Genomic DNA, 26,956 nt, shown 5'->3' on the forward strand with positions numbered 1-26,956 from the left:
GCAGTAATAAGTGTGGACCGCTTTATTAAAGGACACCCGAGGTGAAAATAAATTAATGAAATAAACGATCGTATCTATCTTCCTTCTCCTAAAAATGACTTTAAGATATTCCACCATTTTATTTTATGTTTAAATCTACTTTTTAAGCTTTAACTGGTTTATTGTTTTTGTTCAGTGACACATTCATGCTGCTATGGCTATCTCTTTATTATTTTAAACAGTAAAAGAGCTATACTGTGAGGACTGAGGAAACGTGGAAAAGCCGCCGCAAGGGCTCAGAGTGAGGCGGCTGTTTCCGCGTCTAACATGGCGGAACAACGCGAAGAAACTGCCGCATGGGCAGAGCGGTGGAGTCCGTGTTGGATGCAGCGGATTGCGTGCATAGCAATACTGCTGACATTGTGGTTGGACGCGGGGAAGCCGCCGCTTGCTTGGTGAGCGGGGCGGCGGCCCCCGCGCCTGAGTCAGCGGATGCATTGCAAGACATGTCTGGGGTGGCTGGGACTGCTAGTCCACACAGGTTCAGAAGGACGCGCACGCGCGCTGAGAGGCAGAGCTTATATGACAGCCAGAGAAGAGTCAGCTGACCAAGCGGGTCAGCTGACATTTTCACCGCCTTCCATTGGTCCAGCACTTAGGGGAGGCGCTGGTGAGCGCTATAGTATATATACTGGATGCTGGTCATTTCTCTGGTGTCTGCCGTTGCAATCACTACGTGGTAGCACTCAGACCTTGTCTGTATCTGTGTTCTAGCATAGTTTCCAAAGGTGTTGATGATCAAGGAACTCACACCTTAGCATTAGGAATATTGAATTGTATTATTTGTTATGACCTTCTGCCTGCCTGACTATTCCTCTGAACTCTGATTCTGTACCTTGCTATTTCTGATATCCTGTTGCCAAACTCTGCTCGTTCCTGGACTCTGTATTTGCCTCCTGATTCTGTACCTTGCTATTCTGATACTCTGTTGCCAAACCCTGCCTGTTTATTGGATTCCGTATCTGTCTCCTGAATCTGTACCTTATCTGTCTGTGTGTTAACGACCTGGCTTGCCGACCTCGAGAACTGGCCTTACCGTTAGAGGCAGTTCTCAGATCTGTTAGTGACACCCTCTCTCTCTGGTGTCACTCACGCTCTGTCCTTCCTACTCTCAGCCTAGCTCCTCCCCTGGGAGAGTCTAGGCCATCGGAAGGAACATACTTCTGTGCAGTACTCAAAGTATACTGTTGCATCTAACACTCACTTGTTATCTCAGGTGTCCAGAGGTTAGTAGATATATCTGATTATCGGTGATACTGCAGATCACCAATAATCGGGTATATTCTGTATTCTCGGTGATACTGCAGTTCACCGGTAGTCAGACCCTCTCTGTGTTACACCGATCGTTACATATACATTACTGACGTGGTGCTGTGGATTCTTCGCAATAGATTTTATTTGACTCATTTGGCTATTGTGTCTTTCCACTTAAAGAGAACCAGAGATGAAGCACCCTCTTGTATTTTACCTTATAAATCAGTGGGAACATGACAGTAAACACCTAATCTGCCCTTTGTTTCATTGTTCTCTGTGTAATCTGACTGTTATCACGTCTGATAAGAATCCTCGACTGAGAAGTCAGGCTGCTCCGTCTAGCTTTGCTACAGAAAGATTATAGCTAAGTATGTATTCTGTGGTGTTATTTCAAGCTCAAGCCTGCCCCCTTGTGGCTTTGCTATAATGACTCAGCTATAATCATTCCCAGCAAAGCCAGATTTAATTGCTCAGTCTGGGATTCTTGTGACTGCTGAAAACAGACACTTTTAGCAGTGAGGAGGAAACAGAGAGCATGGTAAGTGTTTTCTCTAATGTTCTTACTGATATACATGGTAAAATACACAAGGGTGCTTCCTCTCTGGTTCCCTTTAAGCACACATCTGTCCCCCTGGGGTTTTTGTCTACCTGGGATCTACATTCATTGAAGTATGCCAGAGCTAAAATCTATGAACTATTGACCCTTTTTATCTCTTTCCTGCTCTCAGAAGCCATTTTCTGCTAGGAAAGTGTTTTATAGTTTGAACTTCCTATCAGCGAGGGTCACACTGTAGTCACTTCCTGTCTGAGTCAGGACCGAGTCAGCCACTTACATACCTGATATGTAACTCTTTCAGGCAGAGAAAGAAGAAAAGGAACACAACATAGTTATTTGTGTGCTTGGCACTGTACATACACATGTCTATCTCATCATGTCACATCACCTCGGGTATCCTTTAAGGATAAATGAAACATAAAATCATAAAAAGAGTACTTACCCTCCCTGGCGGTACGCAGTTTATGAGCCTGCGTCCGCGGGGGGGATTTTTGGAATAAATCTTGTTTTACACTTCGTATCTAGCAATAGGCAAGCTACCAGCGTCCCCCAAGTTCCCCGGCACCTATCTGCTCCCCCCCCCCCGATCGCCGCCGGCAACTCACCCGTCCGCGATCCCGCGAGAGCCGTAGCTTCCCAATTAGCTTCAGTCGTCGCTATGACGATCGGACATGATGTCATGCGCAGTCTCGATCCTCCCCATAACGAAGCCTTGAGCTGATCGGGAGGTTGCGCCATTGTGGGATCCCTTGGGGGTATGTATTGCGGCAAGGATCGGGGGGGAGAGCGGAGACACTTGGGGGGTACAGGTAGCTAGCCAAGTGCTAGCTGAAGACTATGTAACAAATTTTATTTTAAAAAATCCTCCTGGGGCCACGCAATTCCCTGCGGCGGCTAGCCTGACACTGTGTCGGGCTAGCCGCCAGGGAGGTTAAAGGGCCCAAAGTTATGGGTACTCCGAATTAAAATAGCGCATGTATACTGGCCAGTGGTAAGAACAAGAATATGAGGTGTCACTCATCTCCTACCAGACCAGTTTCGCAAACTTGCGTCATCAGTTTCTCCAGATCTAAACCTATTGAGCATCTGTGGGGCATCCTCAAACTAATTGTGGAGGAGCGCAAGGTCTCTAACATCCAGCAGCTTCATGACGTCATCATGGAGGAGTGGAAGAGGATCAACAATGAAGACGAAATCTAAGGCCCGGTTCACATTAGCGTTGCAGGTCCGGCTTCCCCGGAACGCTCCGCACACAGCGGATGGTGAATGGATACATTGTTAATCAATGTATCCATTCACACTCGTGCGACCGTCCGGATTCGATCCGGGAACGCAGCTCCGAGACGATCTGGCTTTTTTTCCAATATGCTCTATTTTTCAGTCCGTCCCCGTGCGGCTGCGGACCCGGGCCGGATCCTGACCCGAACATGCGGCCATGCTGTGCAATGAGAAACGGATGTTTCTCATCACACTGGCAATAGGACCAGATGCTTCCAGCACCGGTCCTATGCCACTTGGGGGGCCCGGACTACACGCCGGTATCCCCCATGCTTGCGGTGCCTTTCTGGTACTGCAATGTATCTAGTTCTGGCTACTTTATTGTAGCCGGAACTGATACATTCCGGATCCGCAACTGGTGGCAACTTGTGGCCAGGGCCGAGGCAAAGGCGAGAGAGGCTCCAGCCTCAGGGCGCAGTGTAGGAGGGGGTGCACATCTCACTTAGCTATCATTACCCTATTGTGTTCGAAGCAGAGAGAAGTAAGAAAAGGGGATACATGGCAGTGACTGCAAGCCAGATAACTAGAGATTAAGGTGTTGGGGGCCTTCGGGCGTCTTTTAGTCTAATAGTAATCAGTGTGTGACTGCTGGGGTGGGAGGGATGGAGGGGCGCACTTTGGTGTCTCAGCCTTGGGTGCTGGAGGACCTTGTCCCGGCTCTGCTTGTGGCCACCGCAGAGACCCGTACGGTCTCTTTGTGGCCCCGGACCCGGACCCCCGGACACTTGCGGACTTGAACCGCAAGTGTGAATGGGGCCTTACATACCTTGCAGATCCGTATGATGATGTACAGGAAGCTAGTCCAGTGTACAGTGTTAAGTGTGCTTAAGTTTTTATAATAGCAATTTGCATATACTCCAGAATGTTATGAAGAGTGTTCAGATGAATTGCATAGTCCTTCTTTGCCATGAAAATTAACTGAATCCCAAAAAAACCTTTCCACTGCATTTCATTGCTGTCATTAAAGGACCTGCTGAGATCATTTCAGTAATCGTCTGGTTAACTCAGGTGAGGATGTTGACTAGCACAAGGCTGGAGATCATTATGTCAGGCTGATTGGGTTAGAATGGCAGACTTGACATGTTAAAAGGAGGGTGATGCTTGAAATCATTGGTAGAGTAGTAACACAGAGGCGCCAAGTAGAATAAAAGCGATTAAAAACCGTTTAAAAAGGGGGAAGTTGGTGGACTCACCTCCCTCATGTAAAGACAAACTGGACAGTGGGACGTTACTCACAGTATAAAGTAACTTTTATTAAAAGCTCCAAAGTTGCAACGCGTTTCACTGGTCACAATCAGGGGTGCTCGGATACCCCTTTTCAAAATCCGTATTGACCCGGATCCGGATACCCAGATATCCGGATCCAGATCGGATATCCGGATTTTAACTTTTGGGTATCCGATCCGAATCGGATATCCGACTCCAGTATCCGGGCGGATTCGGATAACCGGATAGAAAAAACGGTAGTGGCCTTTAAATTGCTTTAAAAACGTTTTCTAGGGTAAATGAGGCAGGTAGAATCATTATTTTTTTTAAAGGGAAACACTAATTGATGATGTGGGGACTTTAAATCCCCCCCCCCCCCAAAAAAAAATGGCTGTCAATTAACATCAGGACTAAGTTCCAGACAGCGGTCGTGCAGCCCACATTGTGTCCAAAGTCCAACCGCACAACTGGGACATAGCAGTTTTCAGCCCAGACACCTCCCAAAAAATGACAAGCAATTGTGTTTTGGGTTAAATATAGGTGGTATCAGCACAGCAATAGTGGCCAGTGGCAACCTGGCGGTGGGAGCAGCAAAGGCAGCAGGAGCAGAGCAATGCAGCAGCAGCAGGTGTAAGGTCTGCCAGGAGCATGCCGGACGTGACAATTGGCACTTAGCACGTGTCACTTGGCATGTGTCACGTGGCATGTGGCAATTTCAGCTGTCCGTCTGAAAGGGGCCTTACAAAAGCAGAAAAGCACATTCCAGGCAAGGTAGCACTTTCTTAAATGCTCCTTTGACAAAAGGCTACCTTGCCAAAAATGTGCTTTTCTGGTAATATTAACCATGTGTAAGCACACAATAAAAGGATGCTGGTGTGAAAGAGGATTCCAGTGGCAACCCGCAAAGCCCTAGTGAACTCCATGCCCTAGAGCTGAAACAGTTATTAAAAATGGGGGAGGGGGGGGGGGGGAGCAGGCATTGTGACGGATTCACCTGCGGTAAGTGCGCCCAGCGCCCCTTAAGGTCCAGCCTGACTTGAAAAAACAAGAAATATTCTGTCTTACCAAACCAGTCACTCTCTGCTCCTTGGAAAAGGATACAATTAACCCAGCAGATCTCTCTGACATTCTTTTTGGTTCTACTTCAAAGACAGGCAGAGAAGTCCAGACCCCCCTCATAAATTGCTAGCTGACCAGAGCCACATTCCTTCACGTATGGTGACAGGGGCAATTACTTATAATTAACCTTGGAATAAAAGAATAGTACTTTTACTAAAATAATCAGCTTTCCATAGATGCCAGAAATGTCAAAATTATCAGATGTGCACTAGATCCAATCTGGGGGTGTTTAACAAAGCGTTTGTCTAGCATCTTCTGGCTCTAGCCGAGATCTAGTTTTCTCTGAAATGAAATATCCTAATATATATGTGTTTAGACTCCAAGTAAAGCAGAGAATGGCAGGAAGACGTATGGATCATTCTCTGTGGGTTCTGGTCAAGTGACGTCGCGATATGACCATTGCAGGTATTTCATATTCTTTTCTGCCTGCCATGACAGAGGGTGGAGCTGGAGCATGTAGAAGACCCTGCCCATCTCCCATTACCATCTCCACCCTCCAACAGAGAAAGAGTTAAAACTGCTGGACACAGTCTGTCAAAAAGTCCCAGCCAGTATCCATCAAGGATCTAGACTTTCCATCATTGGACTATTACACACAGAACTTTATATCTTCTGTTTGGACTTACCATCGCAAAGGGCATGGTCATTTAACACACAACTCAGACATTATACTCAGTTATTTTTCACTTTTATTCATTTTATTTTAGATGTATAAATCTGTTCCATTTCTGTATTCAGTTTTATGCATTATTTTCCTATGAAATAAACAATTAAAAAAATGTTTGTCTAAGTGCTTGTTAGGAAACGTGGCACTCTGCAGAGATTTCAGAAGAGAATGTTACCATAACCATTTTATTGATATTATTTTGCTATCTCTAGAAAGGTTGTTGAATTAACCCTTTTTCCTACAAGATTTAGATAGAGTTAGATTGCATGTCCGCAGGCTTATTGTGAATTGATCCCGATCCAAGGAAATTGCTGATTGCATCGATTTGTACATACAATCAAAATTGTACTATGTGAAGACTCACCAACCAATCCAAAAGGTTACTTTGCCTGCAGTGCTGAATGTCCTCAGGATTCCCTCAGGGTCTGAGGCTGAATGGTAAACTGCGGCAAAGGGAACAGGAATTGGAGGGTGACGCCACAGGTATGTATTGGATTCGGTTCTCGTGCCCACAGTTTCTCTTCCCTCCCCCTCTTTTCTTACCTAAATTGCCACCACAACTCATTCCTGGTCAACCAGGTCAGGCGGTAGTGCGCAGATGCCCACGACAGCACAATGATGTCATCGGAGAAAGGAGGGGGAGGGAGTGGTGTGCATGAGGACTGCATCTAACACATACCTGCCCCTCCGTTTTTAATAACCGTTTCAGCTCTGGTATGCTTTAAAGGGACCCTGAGCGGTGGCAAAAAAAAGAAAACTGGACTTACCTCGGGCTTCCTCCAGCCCACTGTAGCCTGTGAGACCCCCCCCCCCACCCCAGCATCCTCCTGGCCGCTACAGTGGTCCCGCTAGCGGCTCCAGTAATGTGGCGACTTTGGGTGAAGTCACGCGTGTGAGCTCCACCACGCACCTGTTGTGTCACCATGCCGGTCGTTGTAAGAATCCTGCACATGCGAGGTTCTCTAAAGACTGAATTATGCATGCGCAAGACTCTTACGGGGACCGGCGTGATGACGTTGCGGGGCGGGGGCACGCATGACTTCACCTGAAGTCGCCACATTGCCAGGGCCGCCAGCGGATCTGCGGAAGGAGCCAGGAGGACGTTGGGGGGCCTTGCGGGCTACGGTGGGCTGGAGGAAGACTCAGGTAGGTCCAGTTTTCTTTCTTTTTTTTTTTTTGACACTGCTCAGATAGTGCTGGAAAATGAAAAAAAATTGTGGTCAAAAATTGACAATTTGGGCACAATTTTCAAGTTTTTAAGTTAGGGTTGTGCTCACTTTTTTGCCTTTGGTTTAGACATTTATGGCTGTGTGATATTTTGATTGAACACCAAAATTACACTGTTATCCAAACTGGACTCTGACTACTTTACATTGTATCAATGTGTCATATCTGCAGTGTTGTTCCATGAAAAGATATAATACAAATACAGTATTTAAAAAAAAAAAAAAAGAGTATCTCACTTTTGTGATATCAGAATCAGAATCAGAATTTATTTCGCCAAGTACTACGGTGGATTGTACCCGGAATTGGTTTTGGCGCATACAGGGTCGTTGATGAAAAACAAGAAAATAGCACGGTTAAGCATGGTACATACGTAGACGTGGGACAAGCATTCATAGGACCCTCAACCGGTTCGTCATGCCACGAGTCTGGAAACCTTCAAACGTACTCTGAAAACACACCTGTTCAGACAAGCCTATAATTTGCCATAGGCAGCACTGAAGGCACACTGGCTCACCCACTTATCCTTGTGTTTCCTTCCCCTTTGTTTCCTACCCACTACCCTCTAGATTGTAAGCCCGCAAGGGCAGGGACCTCCTCCTAGTGTTTCTCATGCTGCTGTAATTTTAACATATGTATATGTACCAACTACATATCAACTATGTATGTATCTGTATTTACTCTATTCAATGTCATGACTGTACAGTGTCTTGTATTTCTTATGTATATTTGTTCCCCATTATTTGTTTGTACTATGTACAGCGCTACGGAAGATGTTGGCGCTATATAAATAAAAAATAATAATAATAATAATAGGACAACATTACAGTTTGTGCGTACATTTAAGCAGAGCGTCGTATACAGTTAAGCATGGTACATACATATAGACAATAAAAGCAAAATCAAAAGCAAGCACAGAGAACATTACAGCATACACGTACAATTAACGTAATACAAAACATAGCAAAGCATACACTGATAGCAGGAACAGAAAAGAGTGGGACTGGAGGAGCAGCCTGAGAGCTGATATGAGCGCTGCCATTTTCGGCACTGGACGCTACACAGCGACACGCTCCCAACTAGACAGGTGCTACCGATTGTCCACGAAAAGTAGAGAGGAAGCTGAGGGGGGATCATGATGGAGGCGGACAGCAGTGTTCACTTGAGCCAGGTTGCTCGAGGAGAAGCGCTTCTAATTTCAAAAGTCCGCACGGCTGGGTAATGAGGGTGCAGACACAGTGGGGGCCCTGTGGTGCCAGGGGGCACCTTTGCTGGGCAGCAGTGGTGGACGTGGGGCCTGGGGCCACCCGGGCTGGGAAGCAGTGGTGGAGATGAGGCCGGGGGGGGGGCACCCTGGCTGGGCAGCAGTGGTGGAAAGGCCAGGGGCAGCATACCTTCTCTGTGGCTGCGATGGAGCAGCAACAGGCCCTCCATTTACACGGTGGCAGCGTGGTCGTTCCCATGGTGACTGGGGGAGCCGCTGCAGTGAGGCCTCCTCTGCACATGGAGGGTGTCCCACGTGCCCTTGCTGGCATCCTGTTCTCTATGCCCCTGGGCGACCCGTGGTGGAGGGGGTCCGGCAACCCCAGCAATCCTGGGCTGTAGACGTCTGGTTGCCCGCCCGCTGATGGGGAGGTCTCTGGGGGAGGTCTCCTGCGGCGGCCCTGGACAGCTGGTGGTGGCAGCGGGAGCACGTGGCGGCCTCTTCCCAGGCGGCAGCCCCAGACATCTAAGAGCGGCCAAGGGCAGTGTGGAGCCGCTGCTGCCCCTCTCCTTGTGGTCCCCGGCAGGAGAGGCAGGACATATGCAGCGTGAAGGCGGCGCTGCGTGCGGCGTGCCCTGGCTCCAGAGTGGCGTCCCGGCTCCCCTGGCTGCAGTGATTCCCCGGGCAAGCGATCCCCACCCCGCAGCGGAGCAGAGCACGCGACCTCCCGATCCTCCAGCAGCCCGCGAGGCACCTCCGTGGCCCCTGCATCATCCCCAGGTGGGTGGAGGTGGTCGGGAGGTCGCCAGAGGGGGAGTTAGGGGAAAGGGAGAAAAAAAGACCGGAGCCCTCTGGCCGTGGCGTCCTCACCCGGCGCCATCTTGGATCTCAACCAGATATTCTATATCTATTGTGGTTGATCACAAATGGAAAAACATTATTATTATTATTTATTTATAAAGCGCCAACATATTCCGTGGCGCTGTACAATGTAAGAAAACAAACAAGGGATACATAATGATACAGACAATGATATACATGGAAATATGAACACTGATACAAGATACAGCACTGCTGATTACAATTTGATTTAACATGATGACTAAAATGTATAAATGTCTAACAGTGTGCAAGCAATTACATTAATAACATTCCATGACACAAAAGGGTGAGAGCCCTGCCCTTGCGAGCTTACAATCTAAAGGAATGGGGTGGAAACAAGAGGTGGGGATGTATACAGTATATGTACAGGCAGTGCGTGATTAGGTTATTTAGTGGGTGCATGGCCTAAGCTAGAGAATATGCTTGTCGGAAAAGGTGGGTTTTGAGGGAACGTTTAAAGATTTCGAAGGTGGGAGAGTGGCGGATGTGTTGTGGAAGGGCATTCCAGAGGAGGGGTGAGGCACGTGAGAAGTCTTGTACACGTGAATGTGAGGAGCTAATTGTAGAAGAGGATAGAAGAAGCTCGTGTGCAGATCTGAGATTGCGGTTGGATTGGTATCTGGAGACTAGTGAGGAGATGTACAGGGGAGAGAGATTGTGGAGAGCTTTGTAGGTTGTGGTTAAGAGTTTGAACTGAATCCTCTCATTAATTGGTAGCCAGTGAAGAGCTTGACAGAGAGGGTCAGCAGAGGAAGAGCGAGAGGAAACATGATCGAAGAGCGCCAAAAAAACTGAAATCAACTGACAATGTCGGAGCAAGTATGATTCCTGCATCAGCAATGGGAATCATGCATGGAGTGCAAAGAAATTGTAATTTTTTTCTCCACATTTACTAAGCTAGACCACTGATGAACATGGCCAGTGACATCTGGAGAATTTATGCAAGCAGGAAAACTGCATCTGATACCTTGCTTATGCCTGGTACACACCATGCAATTATTCTGTCAGATCGATGGGTCAAATAGATAATTTACAACAGGCCCAATCAGGTTTCTGATCACTTCTGCACAAAATTGATTGGACCTGTCAGAGATTATTGATTCATGATCCTGGCAATCTCATTGGAAATTGCACGGTGTGTACCAGGCACAAGGATTGCCAACAGGAGAGAAGGTAGGCAAAAAAAGGACTGCAGCGTGTACTGATAAGATGCTCAAATACCGACTGCGGATGGAATCTGAATAGGTGTTATTCGGATTTCATGCAGTTAATTAAATCACCTGTGCGAGGAGGGGGGGGGGGGGGGGGTAATCTTACCCATGAGACGTCTTCTTCGTTGCATCCCTCAGCGCCTCCCACGATGCGTTCCAATCCGGCATCACGTGACTATACACTTCCTCTTTCAACTCGGAAGGAGGAAGTGTTTGTAATCACGTGACGGCAGATTGGAACGCATCGTAGGAGGCGCTGAGGGACGGAACGAAGAAGACGTCTCATGGGTAAGATTACCCCCCTCCCCCCCCCCTCCCCCCCGCGCACAGGTGATTTAATTACCCGGATGAAATCCAAATAACACCTATTCGGATTTCATAAGAAGTCAGTATTTGAGCATGCCTGCTGATAAGTAGGTGTAATGCTAGGTACACATGATGCAATTTTCTGTCATATCGATTATTTCCAACATGTCTGATCTGATTTCTGATTGATTTTCCAACCTTTCACTTCTGCAGAAATCTTTTGGAAAATCGATAAATGTTAGAAATAATTGATCTGACAGAAAATTGCATTGTGTGTATCTAGCATGACACCTGCTTCCCAGCAGAGGTAACTTTGGAAGGGACTCTGCATCAGAGAGAGGGAAAGATGTTGGGACCACCACTCTCTGCATCACAGGAGACTGAAGGGTCGCTTTGGGGGGAGAGTTGGTGATGTCACCTGTCAGTTTAGGGCTGCTCCCCTAGAAGCTGAACTTGTAATTGGGTGGAACAAGCAGCATGGACACACTAAGCAGCGGCCATGATTACTGTGGGGAAACGTCACCGCGCAACGCTGGGCGGAAGTAGTTGTTGCGCCACAGCGCTGATTGGCTGAAGCGCGGCGAGGCTGTGAATTGGCCGCGGCGGCTGATATCCCATGCTGCACCGCGCCACCCCTTCCTTTCCTTTCGGCCATTTTCTTCCCGCTGAGGTATGTTGGATGGTCTGGCGGCTTCTAGTGACTCTATCTGCCGCCATCCGCGGTCTGTGCTGCCCGGCGTTCAACAGAACCATACGGGGGAGCTGCCCGGATTCCAGGCGGTCATCCTGGGGGAGTTATTTGTGGGAAATGGCCCAGGGAGCGCCGCGGAGGGGTCTGGCCTGCTGTGTGTGTATGGAGGAGGCTGCTGCCTGCACTGCTGTGTGTCTGGAGGGGACTGCTGCCTGCACTGCTGGCCTGCTGTGTGTATGGCGGAGACTGCTGCCTGCACTGTGCTATGGAGAGGGCTGCTGCCTGCACTGCTGTTTGTATGGGGGAGGCTGCTGCCTGCACTGCTGTGTGTATGGCGGAGACTGCTGCCTGCACTGTGCTATGGAGAGGGCTGCTGCCTGCACTGCTGTTTGTATGGGGGAGGCTGCTGCCTGCACTGCTGTTTGTATGGGGGAGGCTGCTGCCTGCACTGCTGGCCTGCTGTGTGTATGGAGGGGACTGCTGCCTGCACTTTGCAGAGATATGGAGGGGCCTGGCCTGCTGTGTGTATGGAGGTTACTGCTGCCTGCACTGTGCTAAGTTATGGAGGGGCCTGCTGTATGTATGGGGGAGGCTGCTTCCTGCTGTGTGTATGGAGGGGACTGCTGCCTGCACTTTGCAGAGATATGGAGGGGTCCTGGCCTGCTGTGTGTATTTATTTTATTTATTTATTGTATTTATAAAGCGCCAACATATTACGCAGCGCTGCACAATAGATAAATGGGTTAACATACAGGTAGAACATACGGAAACTCACAACAAAACAAGATCATGCAAATGATTTGATAACAATACAGTGTCATAGGTCAAGATAGAGACTGTTGGAGGTGTGTATGGAGGTTACTGCTGCCTGCACTGTGCTAAGTTATGGAGGGGCCTGCTGTATGTATGGGGGAGGCTGCTTCCTGCTGTGTATGGAGGGGACTGCTGCCTGCACTTTGCAGAGATATGGAGGGGCCTGGCCTGCTGTGTGTATGGAGGTTACTGCTGCCTGCACTGTGCTAAGTTATGGAGGGGCCTGCTGTATGTATGGGGGAGGCTGCTTCCTGCTGTGTATGGAGGGGACTGCTGCCTGCACTTTGCAGAGATATGGAGGGGCCTGGCCTGCTGTGTGTATGGAGGTTACTGCTGCCTGCACTGTGCTAAGTTATGGAGGGGCCTGCTGTATGTGTGGGGGAGGCTGCTTCCTGCTGTGTGTATGGGGGAGGCTGCTTCCTGCTGTGTGTATGGAGGTTACTGCTGCCTGCACTGTGCTAAGTTATGGAGGGGCCTGCTGTATGTATGGGGGAGGCTGCTTCCTGCTGTGTGTATGGAGGGGACTGTTCTCTTTAATGTGCTGATATAGAGGGACCTGGCCTGCTGTGTGTATGGGGGAGGATGCTGCCTGCACTGTGCTGAGATATGGAGGAGACTGCTGCCTGCACTGTTCAGGTATGTAGGGGGCCAGATAGCTATATGGGCATCACTGTTCTGACTCTAGGGGGTTATTTTAAAGGCGTAATGGATGTGTGGGAACTGGGTTAGAAATGTAAGCTTTTTCCGGTTTTAATTTCAGTCGTTCAAACTATGTAACTTGTGATTCTTCTATTCCTAGCAATGCCAAGCAATTTTGTTTTTTTTCTGAAGTTGCTTCTGCTGCTATCTTTTCTCCTGTTGTACCTTATGTGACACTTTTGTGGCCCTTACTCACCCCTTCTATGCTCTTCTCTTTGGCAGTATATATTCACTTTATAATGTGACATTTTCTGCCTGAGCCCAGCCAGGTACAGCAGAATGCAGCAGATATTTCTAGGGAGGGACAGTACAGTAGCTAGTTCTGGGTTTGAGCCTCATTAGGGACTTCATATTCAGTATACTGTAACTGTGGGTTTCCTCCCAGTGCTTCAGTTTATTTCCACATCTAACGAGCAAGTTGAGGTTCTGTTACCATTATAGTGGCAAACAGGTTTTTTGTTGTTGTCAGTTTTTACCACATTGCAAAGCTGAACAGATCCTGCTGTATGCAAGGGGACCAATCACACTTGATCTGTTGCGGTATGCGGACCATGCTTCTGCGCCGTCTCCTGTTTTCCTGGACAGGATGCGTTTGCCATCTAGCATATGGTAGAAACTTATCCCCCCCGGGTATCGGAGCGGACTCTGGCCGTTTGTGGTCTGGCTGTAGATGGGAGCCCATCCTGACTAGCTCCAGACTGTTGCATTGACAGATGAAGTCCTAATAAGAGACAATTAGTGGCTTATTGGAGCTCTGTGTAAAGTACTGCAAAATGTCAGTACACTGTAATTGTGTAACACCTGGTGCTGGAGGTCGCTGTACTTAGCTTATTAAAGTGTTAGAAGACCTGCTTCCCCCCCCCCCCCCCCCAGATAGTTTTGCCACTTTAGATGTAATTGTTGCATTATACAGCTAGGTTTACGCAACACAAAGTAATGCCCCTGGTTTCCTATGACGCAGTTCACACTATATGCGGTTTAACTGAAATCTTTTTCACAATGCACTGCTATGGAAAAACACGTGCTAACGCATACCATCTGATTAAAGGATACCCGAACTGATGTGTGACATGAGATAGACATTTGTATGTACAGTGCCTAGCACACAAAACTATGCAGTGTTCCTTTTTTTTCTCCTCTGCCTGAAAGAGTTAAATATCAGGTATGCAAGTGGCTGACTCAGAAAGGTAGTGACTACAGTGTGACCCTCACTGATAAATTCCAACAATAAAACACTTTCCTAGCAGAAAATGGCTTCTGAGAGCAAGAAAGAGATAAAAAGGGAAATTCTTATCAGTGAGGGTCACACTGTAGTCACTTCTTGTCTGAGACAGGACTGAGTCAGCCACTTACATACCTGATATTTAACTCTTTCAGGCAGAGAAAGAAAAAAGGAACACTGCATAGTTATTAATGTGCTGGGCACTGTACATACACATGTACACGGTGACGTAGTGGTTAGCTCTCTCGCCTTGCAGCGCTGGGTCCCTGGTTCGAATCCCAGCCAGGGCACTATCTGCAAAGAGTTTGTATGTTCTCTCCGTGTCTACGTGGGTTTCCTCCGGGAACTCCAGTTTCCTCCCACATTCCAAAAACATATGGATAAGTTAATTGGCTCCCCCTAAAAATTGGCCCTAGACTACAGTACTTACACTACACAATATAGACATATGGCAATGGTAGGGATTAGATTGTGAGCTCCTTTGAGGGACAGTTAGTGACAAGATATATATATACTCTGTACAGCGCTGCGTAATGTCGGCGCTATATAAATACTAAATAATAATAATGTCTGTCTCATCATGTCACATCGGGTATCCTTTAAGCTTAAAAGGGCCCTTAACTGACAAGTCAACGGATTGTATCTTAAAGTTGCGCTTGTGTGACTTTAGCCAAAGTTGCTGGATTACCGGGGAAGGGGGGGGGGGGGGGGGTGGATTGGAGGAAGCTCCAGGTAAGTGTCTAGAATCCTTTTTTGGCACTGCTTGGGGTCCCTTTTAGCGTAGGATCTGGTCAGATGTGCTGACGTGTCCAGTATCTGTTGCCATGATGGGGCAGTCAGTCCCAGCCTGCATAGATACCAGTGGAAGTCGCACGTTATCTAGCATGGTATAAATGACGTGTGATGCAACGTAGACAGTGAATACAAGTAGCTTGTGTGGTGGATGGTGACAACGGATCTAATGACATCGTCCACAGCAGGAGTCTCGGCGGTGTGAATCTAGCTGATTTGTGCACTTGAATTCCCTTTTGTAATAAGTTTTGCAGATGATTGTCTGGAAAGCACTATCGTATAGTCTGACGCACTGCCCGCTGTTATTTTCCAGGGATTAAGTAGTCATGGCCCCCAGCAGAAATGGCATGATCTTGAAGCCACACTTCCACAAGGACTGGCAGAGACGAGTGCGCACATGGTTTAACCAGCCCGCCAGGAAGATCCGCAGGTCAGTAAGCAGATTGCTTCAAGTAAACCAGAGGTGGATAAAAAAAATGCTTAAGAGGCAAGCCTCTGGATCATCCACACGCTTCCTACGTCCTCCAGATCACAGCTGCTGCTCGGGACCCTCTTGAAATTCACCGCTCTTCATGCATGTGCATGTCTGGGCAAGTACAGCCAATGTCTGTGTTCTCAACTTTTTAGGCAGGCATGACTGTAGTCGTGCCGTGCAGTATAGTACTGCTTGTACATTGCAGGGAGCGCCATGGGCAGCACTACACCGGGGCACGCTGTTGCGCAGTGTCCCCCCCCCCCCCCCCCCTGCTCAGTAACATACAGTGATCTGTTTCAGACCTCAGAAGCGTATAGTGAACAAGATGGGGTCTGTAAAAAAAAGTCTCCATGTCATCTTAACCCTGTGTAGGCTTTAAAGAGGAACTCAAGTGCAAAATAAAGTACTTCATTTTTACAATAATTATGTATAAATGATTGTCAGTGTTTGCCCATTGTAAAATCTTTTAAATCCCTGATTACATTCTGACATTTATTACACGGTGACATTTTTACTGCTGGCAGGTGATGTAGCTGCTGCATGCTTTTTTTGGCAGTTGGAAACAGCTGGAAACGGCTATTTCCCACAGTGCAACAAGGTTCACAGACAGGAAACTGCCAGGAGTACCACGGTCCTCAGTTTCTTGTGGGAGGGGTTTCACCAGAATATCAGTCATACAGCGCCCCCTGATGGTCTGTTTAAGAAAGGGAAAAGATTTCTCATGGGAAAGGGGGGTATCAGCTATTGGGATGAAGTTCAATTTTTGGTCGGAGTTTCTCTCTAAGTGATTAATACCACCTCGGGTACATTTTATTAAATGTAAATAATGGTCATAATTTCTCTGGACTCTTTCTGTAATGATTTGCGTATCTGAACCCTTTTCCAGTTGGTGCCTAATGGTGGGTACACACTGAGATTTTCTGTCATTCTGTCAGATCCATTATTTCCAACATGTCCGATCTGATTTCCGATTGTTTTCAAATCTATTTCCTATAGGGGTGAGCAGAAAACAGTCGGAAAATGATTGGAAATCAGATCGGACACGTTGGAAATAATCGATCTGACAGAAAATCTCATGTTGTGTACCCAGCATAAAACCCCATACACACTCAAAAGCGGTGTTTTATACAGCACAATTATCAAACAACTTTAGTTGTGAAACAAGTGGTTTGCTATTCTTCACACAACTGATAAGACGTCAATCCAACTGTTGGATTGACTGCTTATCAGTCGAAAGGGGCCCATACACTTACTGATTTTTCCCACCGTTACACAGCCGTTTCGATCACTGTGATCAAATCTGCTGTGAAATCGTCGCACAAACACTGACCGAACTATTTCCGTCCGAAATTGATCGATCCCATTGATCCCTGTCCGTGCGGAAGATTTCGCTCGATCGCCGGCGGGTTGGGGGGGGTATCGATAGCGGCGTTCGAATGACCGATGCAATACATTACCTGTTCCTCCAGGGCGAGTCCATTGGTCACCGCTGCTCCATCTCCACGCTGGGCTCCGAGTCCAGCAGGCTTCACTTCTTCCTGTCCCGGCAGGAAGTTTAAACAGTAGAGTGCCCCCTACTGTTTAAACTTTCCCCGGCAGGAAGTAAAGTGAAGCTGGAGGAGCCCAGACCGGAAAAGAGACATCGGGGACTCACGCCGGCTGGAGCAGGTAATGTATAGGGGGGGGGAGGGGGGGTGCAGCAGCTCCGGCTCCACAGATGGTGAATCGATTTCATGCTGAAATCGATTCACAATCTGTTTGCAGTAAAGGCAGCTATACGATCCCTCTCTGATCAGATTCGATTCCTATTTTTACTGTCCTTCCTCTCTGGTTCCCTTTAAAGGATGTGTTGGCTTGGATGATGGTGTGAAATGAATCTAATCTGTTTCAATGTCTTACAGGCGAAAGACACGTCAGATCAAAGCGCGTCTGATTGCCCCCAGACCTTCTTCAGGACCGATTAGGCCGGTGGTACGATGCCCGACCGTCAGATACCACACGAAGGTCCGAGCTGGCAGAGGCTTCAGCCTGGAGGAGCTTAAGGTTAGCTTCATGGCCCCGAGCACTTTGTCCTGCATGCAGGAACTTGTGCCTTTTTTGGAAGATTAAGTTGTGATAAGTTAAGACACCTGAAGTGAGAAGGATATGGAGGCTGCCATATTTATTTCCTGTTAAACAATACCAGTTGCCCGGCAGCGCTGCTGATCTTTGGCATCAGTAGTGTATGAATCGCACCAAAAACAAGCATACAGCGAATCCAGTCACAAACATTCTTGTTTAGAGTCTATGGCTAAGGATGTTGGAAACAGAGGCTCAGCAGGACAGCCAGGCAGTCTGCATTGTCTAAAAGGAAATCAATTTCAGCCTCCACATGTGCTTTAAGATGTGCAGAATCTGAGGACAATTGTCCTCATCTGACAGTGATGAATACAGATGGTCAGTGAGATGCATGCAAATTGTATGCAGCACAGGACGAGGCTAATCAAAATCACCAGGAAATGTTATTTGTTCAGTTCCAAGTTGTGAACAGCGTGCATTAAGTTTGCATGCAAGCTGGTAGTCTTAAGGTAGCCATACACTGGTCGATTTGCCATCAGATTCGACCAACAGACAGATCCCTATCTGATCGAATCTGATCAGAGAGGGATCGTATGGCTACCTTTACTGCAAACAGATTATGAACCGATTTCAACCTGAAACCGATCACAATCTGTGGAGCTGCTGCCCCCCCTGCATACATTACCTGTTCCGGCCGGCGCGGGTCTCCGCTGTCTTCTTCTCCACTCCGGCTACTGAACTACCTGTCCAGGGGAAGTTAGGGAGCTCTACTGTTTAAACTTCCTGCCGGGACAGGAAGTTCTGTGTAGCTCTGGAGCCCAAAAAAGAGAAGACCAGGGGACTCTCGCCGGCTGGAGCAGGTAATGTATTACCGCTGTATTGCGTCGGTCGTCGGGCATTCGAACGGAAATCGATCGTTCTGTCAGCGGTGTGCACGGCGATTTCAAAGCCGTTTCAATCACTGATCGAAACGGCTGTATATCGGTGGGAAAATAGTTAGGTGTATGGGCCCCTTTAGCCATTGACCTACCTCTAGTGATGTTTTAATTTGGATATGCAAACTTAATTTTGACAAGAAGTGGCATTTGCATTGTCTTCTGTACTCCATTCAGAGACCAGGAAGCACGGGGCTTCCTGAAGTGTTTGGGTTTTTTGTTTTGTTTTACAATTTGAATCCTACCCAGCAAGGGGGAGGATTGTCATTTGGTCCACATGAACCAGTGAGAATTTTCTCTGTTGCAGGAGGATTTCCTTCGGTTCCTTTGTAAAGCAACAGGAAGCCCTGTACTACCTTGTCTCCGGGACAAGTAAGGTAGCGACACGTAATTTCCATTGCACAGCTGACCGATTTTCGTGCGACCGAAAGCCTTGTTGGAACGAACATCTGTTCCCATAGGCTTTCTTTGCATTCAGTTTGTTGTGTTTGCAGTGCGCTTGTGGTCCGATTGCGTTGTGCATTTGCGTTCAGCTTGACAGTGTACAAGCATCCTATTAATATAAAATGGATTTACCGTCTATTTTTGCTTTATTTTTTTATATGGTAAACGCATAGTTTTTATCTTTATTGTGAAGGAGGCCATTGAGATGAAATCTACATGGAATTGGTCTGTTGTCTCCTCTGTTTGGCAGCCATGTGATGACAAATTCTCCGGAATCTCTGTACTTCTGTGATGATTCCCTTGAACCCCATATTCTGACGGCTGTCTGAATAATATTCAGTGCATTTGAATACATTTTGTGCAGTTTCTTAATGTGGTGTGGTTTACCCGCAGGCTGCTGGCATCAATAAGAAGGTTGCCCGCACCATCGGCATCTCCGTGGACAAACGTCGCCGTAACAAATCCACAGAGGGTCTGCAGACCAACGTGCAGAGGCTGAAGGAGTACCGCTCCAAACTGATCATCTTCCCACGCAAACCCTCCGCTCCAAAGAAGGGAGACAGCTCTGTAAGTGATGGGCGGAGCATCCTCCGCTTCCTGTCTGTTCTGTGTACTGATACCAGATTGATCTGCAATGTAGCAATACATGGGTAATGGGTTTAGAGTGTACAAGCTGACAGGAGGAGATAGACGTGTATGTACAGTGCCAAGCACAGAAATTATTAGGCTTAGTTTGTTCTTCCTGATAGTCAACCATTCAGGCATGCAAGTGACAGTTTCTCTCCCGTCAGGGCCTAGTGGATTTACAGCATACATGTCAAACTCCGGCCCCTAGGCCAAATTTGACCCTCGGAGCCATTCAATTTGGCCCTCAAGTGGTTTCCCCACTTTGGATTATGTTTGGCCCACTCTAGACCACCAGGGAAGCTATATTGGAGGTGAGGAGGAAAGCCCTAGACACCAGGGAACTGGTATAGTGGAGGGTGGGGGTCTCTAGACACCAGGAAACTGTATAGGGGAGGGAGGACCACTAGACACAAAAATAACTATAAGGGAGGAAGGTGGCCAGTAGACATGGAGGTTGGCCTGCGACTTGGTCCCAGTGTACAATTTCGGCCCCGTTTGTATTCAAGTTTGACACCACTGACTTACAGCAACTCACTGATGAGGAATAGCAGACATAAAACTCGTGTGGCAGAGAACAGCTTCTTGGTGCAGGGCCTAGAAAAGAAGTCAATAGTTCTTCTATTTTAGCTTTGGGACACTTGAGTTTTTGAAAGACTATAATTTATATAAAGTCAATACAATATTAACATATTTTCTTTTTAAAAGCTAACTAAAATTAAAAAAAAAATCACTTCAGGAGATATGACTTGTCAGACGGTTTACTCAACTATTTTTATTGATCTAGCGCCAACATCTTCTGTAGTGCTGTACATAGTACAAAATATCGGAGCACGAGATACATGAGAAGTTCAAAACTCTGTACAATCAGGACATCCAGCAATGCAAGTATAAATACATACATAGTAAGAATCAGTAATATCGGTACACAAAATGATGACAAATTACAGCAGGCTAAGAAACACTAGGAGGGTTTCCCTGCAGGAAGGAGCATATTGTAGTAGTCGGCTTCTATACAAAATAGGTGAACCAACTATGGATAATGTGAGGAGAGGCAAGGCTGGCACTGCAATTGAGTTTTATTGGCAAAACATAAAACACTTACAGACGTGTTCAGGCAGATGCTATAGACAACCGAGTGGGTGCCAGGTCTGGCCCTTTGCGGACGACCTTTATGCGCCGCTGGCGCTTGTTCATCGCGAATATTATGCTTAGAATACACGATTACATTTTTCTGTCAATTTACTGTCCGTTCTTATTTCCGGTCGATTTTCTTATCAGTTACCATTCACTATTATGAGAAATCGATCAGAATAACGATCGGACATGTCGGAAATTATCTATCGTACAATCTATCTGCTGAAAAAAACTTATGGTGTATTCCCAGCATTAGCCGTAGTTGCTCTACTTGATCCAACTATGGATAATATTTAACTCAGTGAAGCGTTTAGGTGGGTACACACATCAGATAAGTCTTTGGAAAATGAAAGATCACAGACCAATCTTACCCCATTCCATGTAGTATGAGAGCCATAACTACACAGTCTATTCTATGGAGCTGCACTCCCCATCAGACAGAAATCTTACCCCCTTCCATGTAGTATGAGAGCCACACCTACACAGTCTATTCTATGGAGCTGCACTCCCTATCAGACAGAGATCTTACCCCCTTCCATGTAGTATGAGAGCCATACCTACACAGTCTATTCTATGGAGCTGAACTTCCCATCAGACAGAAATCTTACCCCCTCCCATGTAGTATGAGAGCCACACCTACACAGTCTATTCTATGGAGCTGCCCTCCCCATCAGACAGAGATCTTACCCCCTTCCATGTAGTATGAGAGCCACACCTACACAGTCTATTCTATGGAGCTGCCCTCCCCATCAGACAGAGATCTTACCCCCTTCCATGTAGTATGAGAACCATACCTACACAGTCTATTCTATGGAGCTGAACTCCCCATCAGATAAAGAACTTTGGAAGATGCTGCACACACAGGTGCTGCACACATGCAACAGATCAGTATCTGCAAAATATCCGTTCCTGCAAATTGCATTCATAGTTTGATATCCGCAGATCCTCATACACACCTTGTTTAACAGACATTCATCTGCAGATCAGACAATCATTTGCAGATCTGAAACTTCATCCTGGTGGATCTGATCTGCAGATGAATGTCTGTTATCCAAGGTGTGTATGAGGATCTGCAGATCTCATAAACTATGAATGCATTTTGCAGAAATGGATCTTTGGCAGTAACAGATCTTTTGCAGATGCTGATCTTTTGTGTCTGTACAGCATCTTTGTGTGCAGCATCTTGCAAAGCTTTCTATCTGATGGGGGGAGTTCAGCTCAATAGACTGTGTAGGTATGGCTCTCATACTACATGGGAGGGGGTAAAATTGGTCTGTGATCTTGCCTTTTCCAAATACTTGTATCTGACGTGTGTACCCACCTTTAGTTCTCAGATTGGTCAGATGGGTTCTTAACCACAGTCATACCAACAATATATTTAGTCACATTTCTCCAATGGGATAACTGGAGACTTAGCCCAACATACTTGTTGTGTACAAGGAATATGCAGAGATTACATATAACAGGGTTATAATCCAAATTGTGATATTTCTCATATCAGAGTTTCACTCACGTGCGTCTTGGGTCTCCATGAGGTAGACATATCTAGACTAGTCCATGTGATGAGTTCGGCCTCGAATCTGTGCCACCTTGGAATATACAGACTGCAGGAGCACTAGTTGTATTCTATGATCACTTTAGTTCAGATTAACAATAGTTTAAACAAGTCCTACAATTATTCTAAGTCACATCTACACCACATACAACACACTACACATGATATAATGTAATCAGGTACATAAGTTATATACCGTACTAGATGCATCTATATATTTCTAATAATTCTTACAGTAACTTGAGATTACATAACAAATGACAATGGTGCAGCCTCTAGAGCGCGCCCTAGCGGCTGCAGCTCTGACCTAACACTGCTACTGCCTATAGAGCGTCCCAGCGGCTGCAGCTCTGGTGCTTTGAGTCCGCCAGGAGAAAAGTGCGATATAAATGTTGTTTGTTTTTGTTTGTCTGCGTCCATTCTACAGTCAGATGATGACACTTTCTCCGGAATCTCTGTAATCCTGTGATGACTATTCGAACCCTTTTCCAGCTGATGACTGTAGATGGCGATTGCATAAACTTGTTTCCTCCACATGAACAGATGTGATCTGATGCTGACTCTCTGCTTTCTCTTGTGTAGGCGGAAGAGGTGAAGATGGCCACCCAGCTGAAGGGCCCAGTCATGCCGATCCGCAACGTAAGTGCTGAATATCCATGTGTGTGTGTTCAGTTCCCCCATCACCGTGGTTACCTGCGCTGTCCTGTTCGAGGCGCTCTAACCATGTTTAATCTGTTAATGGTGTGTAATGCTTTATGGTCCTGACGATGGTGCCATACATCAGGCGATATTGTGGGCCAATCGACCTTTCCATTTGATAATTTTATCTGAGAAAAATCTGTGCCACATGTCCGCTAATTGACGTCAAATCTATTTCTGGCAAAAATCGGTTGAAAGGTTTAATCTGACATGCTGAAAAATCTGTGCAAGTGCTCAATAGGTGCGCGGCAATGGTATCTGGTATCGTTACGCCCGATGTACCCGACAGACCTCCAGCCGGTGTCAACCCAAATGTAAAGTGCCAACTGCTAGTGTTTTAACTACCTAAAACCACCCCACGCCAATGGGTGTGGACGCGGCGGCAGCCCCAGGACCACCTAACGCCAATTTGTGTCAGGTCCTGGAGCTGGCTACTGAAGGAGATCGCGCGCAGGGTGCGCCCGCATCTCCTTCTCGGGGGGGGGGGGGGGGGGGGGGCTCCGCACCCTCTTCAGCCTCCGAGCGGCTATTACTGCTCGGGAGGCTGTTATACGGCGTGATCAGTCTATTTCAGGCATGGGCAAACTCGGCCCTCCAGCTGTTACGGAACTGCAAGTCCCACAATGCATTTGCCTTTATGAGTCATGACTGTGGCTGTCAGACTCCTGCAATGCATTGTGGGACTTGTAGTTCCTAAACAGCTGGAGGGCCAAGTTTGCCCATGCCTGGTCTATTTACATAGTGCAGCGCTGCACTGGGGACAGATCGATCGCCTCTCATAGGCAGAAGCCTATGAAAGCCGATCGCCTGATTGGCCGGCTGGGGGAAGGGAGGTGTTTGCTAAAAAGAGACATTAAAAAAATACAAAAACACAAATATTTATTTAAAAAATAAACTGGGGAGCAATCAGACCCCCACCAACAGAGAGCTCTGTTGGTGGGGGGGAAGAGGGGGGATCACTCCTGTGGTGTTCCGCCCTGCAGCTTGGCCTTAAAGCTGCAGTGGCCATTTTAGTAAAAATTTGCCTGTTAAGGGGGGGGGGGGGGGTTAGCACTTTGGTCCTCAAGTGGTTAAAATCTTACTCTTCCCACTGTCTCGATACCTGACCTCTTTTACGGGGTGTCTGCCTGTAACCCGAGCGACTGATGTCACATGCGCCTTGTGCTACTTGGTAACGTTGACGGAAGAATCCAGGAATCGTGCCACCACAGGAGTAAGATATGAGCACAGGCACCGGGGGGGGATACATTAACTGATGCTCTCCTACATTTATGCTGTCTGTCGGACTTTATAGACGTGGACAACAAAGAGCTAATTGTTCCAACAGGCATACGGATTCAATGCAAATTGTATGCCGTTAACTGAGCCAATCGGATGCGTTCCCTGGTTGTACTAGTTCAACTCTACATACAATTTCGCTGTACTAGCCAGAGTAATTTACATGTTGTTGGCCATCTGTACACCGGAGTCGTCATGCTTGGGCCGGGCTGCATGTCACCACTCTCCTCCAGAGACGAAAGACACTCTGCTTTGTCAAGGTTGGACGTTGCTGACCACAAACTGGCATATTTTTATCACATCAGCAGCTGACAGCTGTTTAGTGAAACCTCGCTGCTCATTTCGAACATCGCGGAAAAATAAAAATGCAGATTCTATTCACTGCATGACGGCATGTTTATTAGTCACAGAGCGACTATTGGCCGCTTTCTGCCTTGCTAATGCGTATGGAGTGGAGTATGCAGCTTTCTATGCTGTCATGCACTGCTGACTGAATTGGCCGACTTGTTGTCCAATGTCCCTAAAGTGGATCTGAACTCTTGCACAGGACAGAAGGAAAACAGAGACATGCACCCTGTATGTATTTAGATAGTTTAGCCTGTCTTAATTCCTCCTTATCTGTGACTAATCACAAGTTGTAATTTGATATTTTCCCTGTCACATGACATCCATGGCAGATGAGCTCATTTGAGAGCACATGATGTGAAAGTGACACTTAGGCAAAGAAAAAACAAACAAACTTATGATGAATTGTATGTGTAGTATGCATAAGGAATGGAACATTAGTAGGAAATATTATTTTTATTATAATTTATTTTTAGTTAGTGTTTTTATAGTATTGCATCATATTGTCATATTTGCAGTTTGCTCTCTTATAAATTAAAATACAGAGTGTGGTTTGCAGAGCTAATGACCCTTTGAACTTCTCTTCTCACTGAACCTTATCTGAAGCTGCCTGTCACGGTTTCTTTGATTTATAAGTGCTCCAGAAATCAGTGACCAATTTGGTTGTGGAGCTCAGAGAGGCTCTTTTGCATAGATAACTGAAGTTTCTTAACTCTTCCTGTACTGGAGACAATATGACTGGTTTGTTTGCTATAATGTTCTATTTCTTAACTGTTCAATAAATGCCAGTTCCCTGGCTGTCATGCTGGCTTCAGTTAGGTGTGAGCATCACCCTGAACAAGCATGCTGCCGGTGGGGTCACATGATCTGTGTACTGGATATGGGTCAGTGAAGCAGAGGAGCAGTGCAGCAGCCTGACAAGTAATGTCTTAATTGCAGATAGCTGCCTCCTTATCCTCAAATCCCTCTCGCTACAGGTTCCCTTTAGCTGCTAGCAGTCTTTGTTTCTTAAAGAGACACTGAAGCGAAAAAAAAATGATATAATGAATTGGTTGTGTACTATGAATAATTACTAGAAGATTAGCAGCAAAGAAAATATTCTCATATTTTTATTTTCAGGTATTCTAACATTGCATCATTCTCTAATATGTGCAGATTACACAACATTCAGCATTCAAAATGATTCTTTCAGAGCAGTCTGTGAACTAATGACCTCTCCTCTGGCAGATAAAAAGAAAACTGTTCACTTACAGTTGAGATAATAAAAGTCAGAAGACAGCCCTCTCCACGACTTTGAAGGTCGTAGAGATCAATGGCTTTTTTGCATAGAGATAACTGGAGTTTCTTAACTCTTCCTGTACTGGAAACAATTACACTGATGTATCTGATCTTAATGTTTTATTTCTTAGCTGTGCTACACATACAAATCATATCATAATTTTTTTTTCGCTTCAGTGTCTCTTTAAGAGTTCTTACTGCTGGAGCAGACCTAACTGAGCCATGATGGGCTCTGTGTTAAATTACTTGTCTGGGAACTTTTCCTACTGCCTTTTTGGGGTAATCTCCACTATATCAACCTTCCGGTTCAGTATGGCTGCCGTAATACTAATTTATGCTATGTTTTTTAGGTTTTCAAGAAAGAGAAGGCAAGAGTCATCTCCGAAGACGAGAAGAACTTCAAAGCCTTTGCCACCCTGCGTATGGCGCGCGCCAACGCCCGGCTCTTCGGCATCCGTGCCAAGAGAGCCAAGGAGGCTGCAGAACAGGAAGTGGAGAAGAAAAAGTAAAACTATTTCTGGAACTGTTAATAAAAACAAAATCTTGTATAATTCTGCCTCCGAGAGTGATGCTTGCCGGGGATGGTGCCAATTGTTCTGCGTGATCTTCAGGGCTGGAAATGGTGCACGTCAGTTACACATCCATGTAATCGGGGCCCCACCCCCTCTGTTGTAGGATGAGGACCAAATTCTCAAACTTATCTTTTCTCAGTTCAATGAGGTGTCTGGAGGAGTTCAGCTCTGTCCTCTGATAGGCTGGCAGAGGGTGCGCCAGCTCTGTCCTCTCTGATAGGCTGGCAGAGGGTGCGTCAGCTCTGTCCTCTCTGATAGGCTGGCAGAGGGTGCGTCAGCTCTGTCCTCTCTGACAGGCTGGCAGAGGGTGCGTCAGCTCTGTCCTCTCTGATAGGCTGGCAGAGGGTGCGTCAGCTCTGTCCTCTCTGATAGGCTGGCAGAGGGTGCGTCAGC

General features: G+C 46.8%; 1 protein-coding gene and 2 non-coding genes across 3 annotated transcripts; all 3 read left to right on the top strand.

The window, feature by feature from the left end:
- Positions 1–11,513: 11,513 nt before the first annotated feature.
- On the top strand, positions 11,514–26,542 carry RPL13 (ribosomal protein L13). Its single transcript, XM_068259917.1, has 6 exons — positions 11,514–11,616; positions 15,477–15,593; positions 17,540–17,681; positions 19,469–19,642; positions 22,974–23,030; positions 26,342–26,542. Exons 2-6 carry the CDS (start codon positions 15,490–15,492, stop codon positions 26,498–26,500), a joined length of 636 nt encoding a protein of 211 aa, XP_068116018.1. The 5' UTR covers positions 11,514–11,616; positions 15,477–15,489; the 3' UTR covers positions 26,501–26,542.
- Positions 19,331–19,416, top strand: LOC137539281 (small nucleolar RNA MBII-202). Its single transcript, XR_011024981.1, has one exon. It is a non-coding gene; the product is annotated as a small nucleolar RNA MBII-202 (small nucleolar RNA).
- On the top strand, positions 22,824–22,905 carry LOC137539280 (small nucleolar RNA MBII-202). The gene has a single exon (XR_011024980.1). It is a non-coding gene; the product is annotated as a small nucleolar RNA MBII-202 (small nucleolar RNA).
- Positions 26,543–26,956: the final 414 nt, after the last annotated feature.

Source organism: Hyperolius riggenbachi, chromosome 11, assembly GCF_040937935.1.
Source record: "Hyperolius riggenbachi isolate aHypRig1 chromosome 11, aHypRig1.pri, whole genome shotgun sequence".
NCBI classification, from domain to species: Eukaryota; Metazoa; Chordata; class Amphibia; order Anura; family Hyperoliidae; genus Hyperolius; species Hyperolius riggenbachi.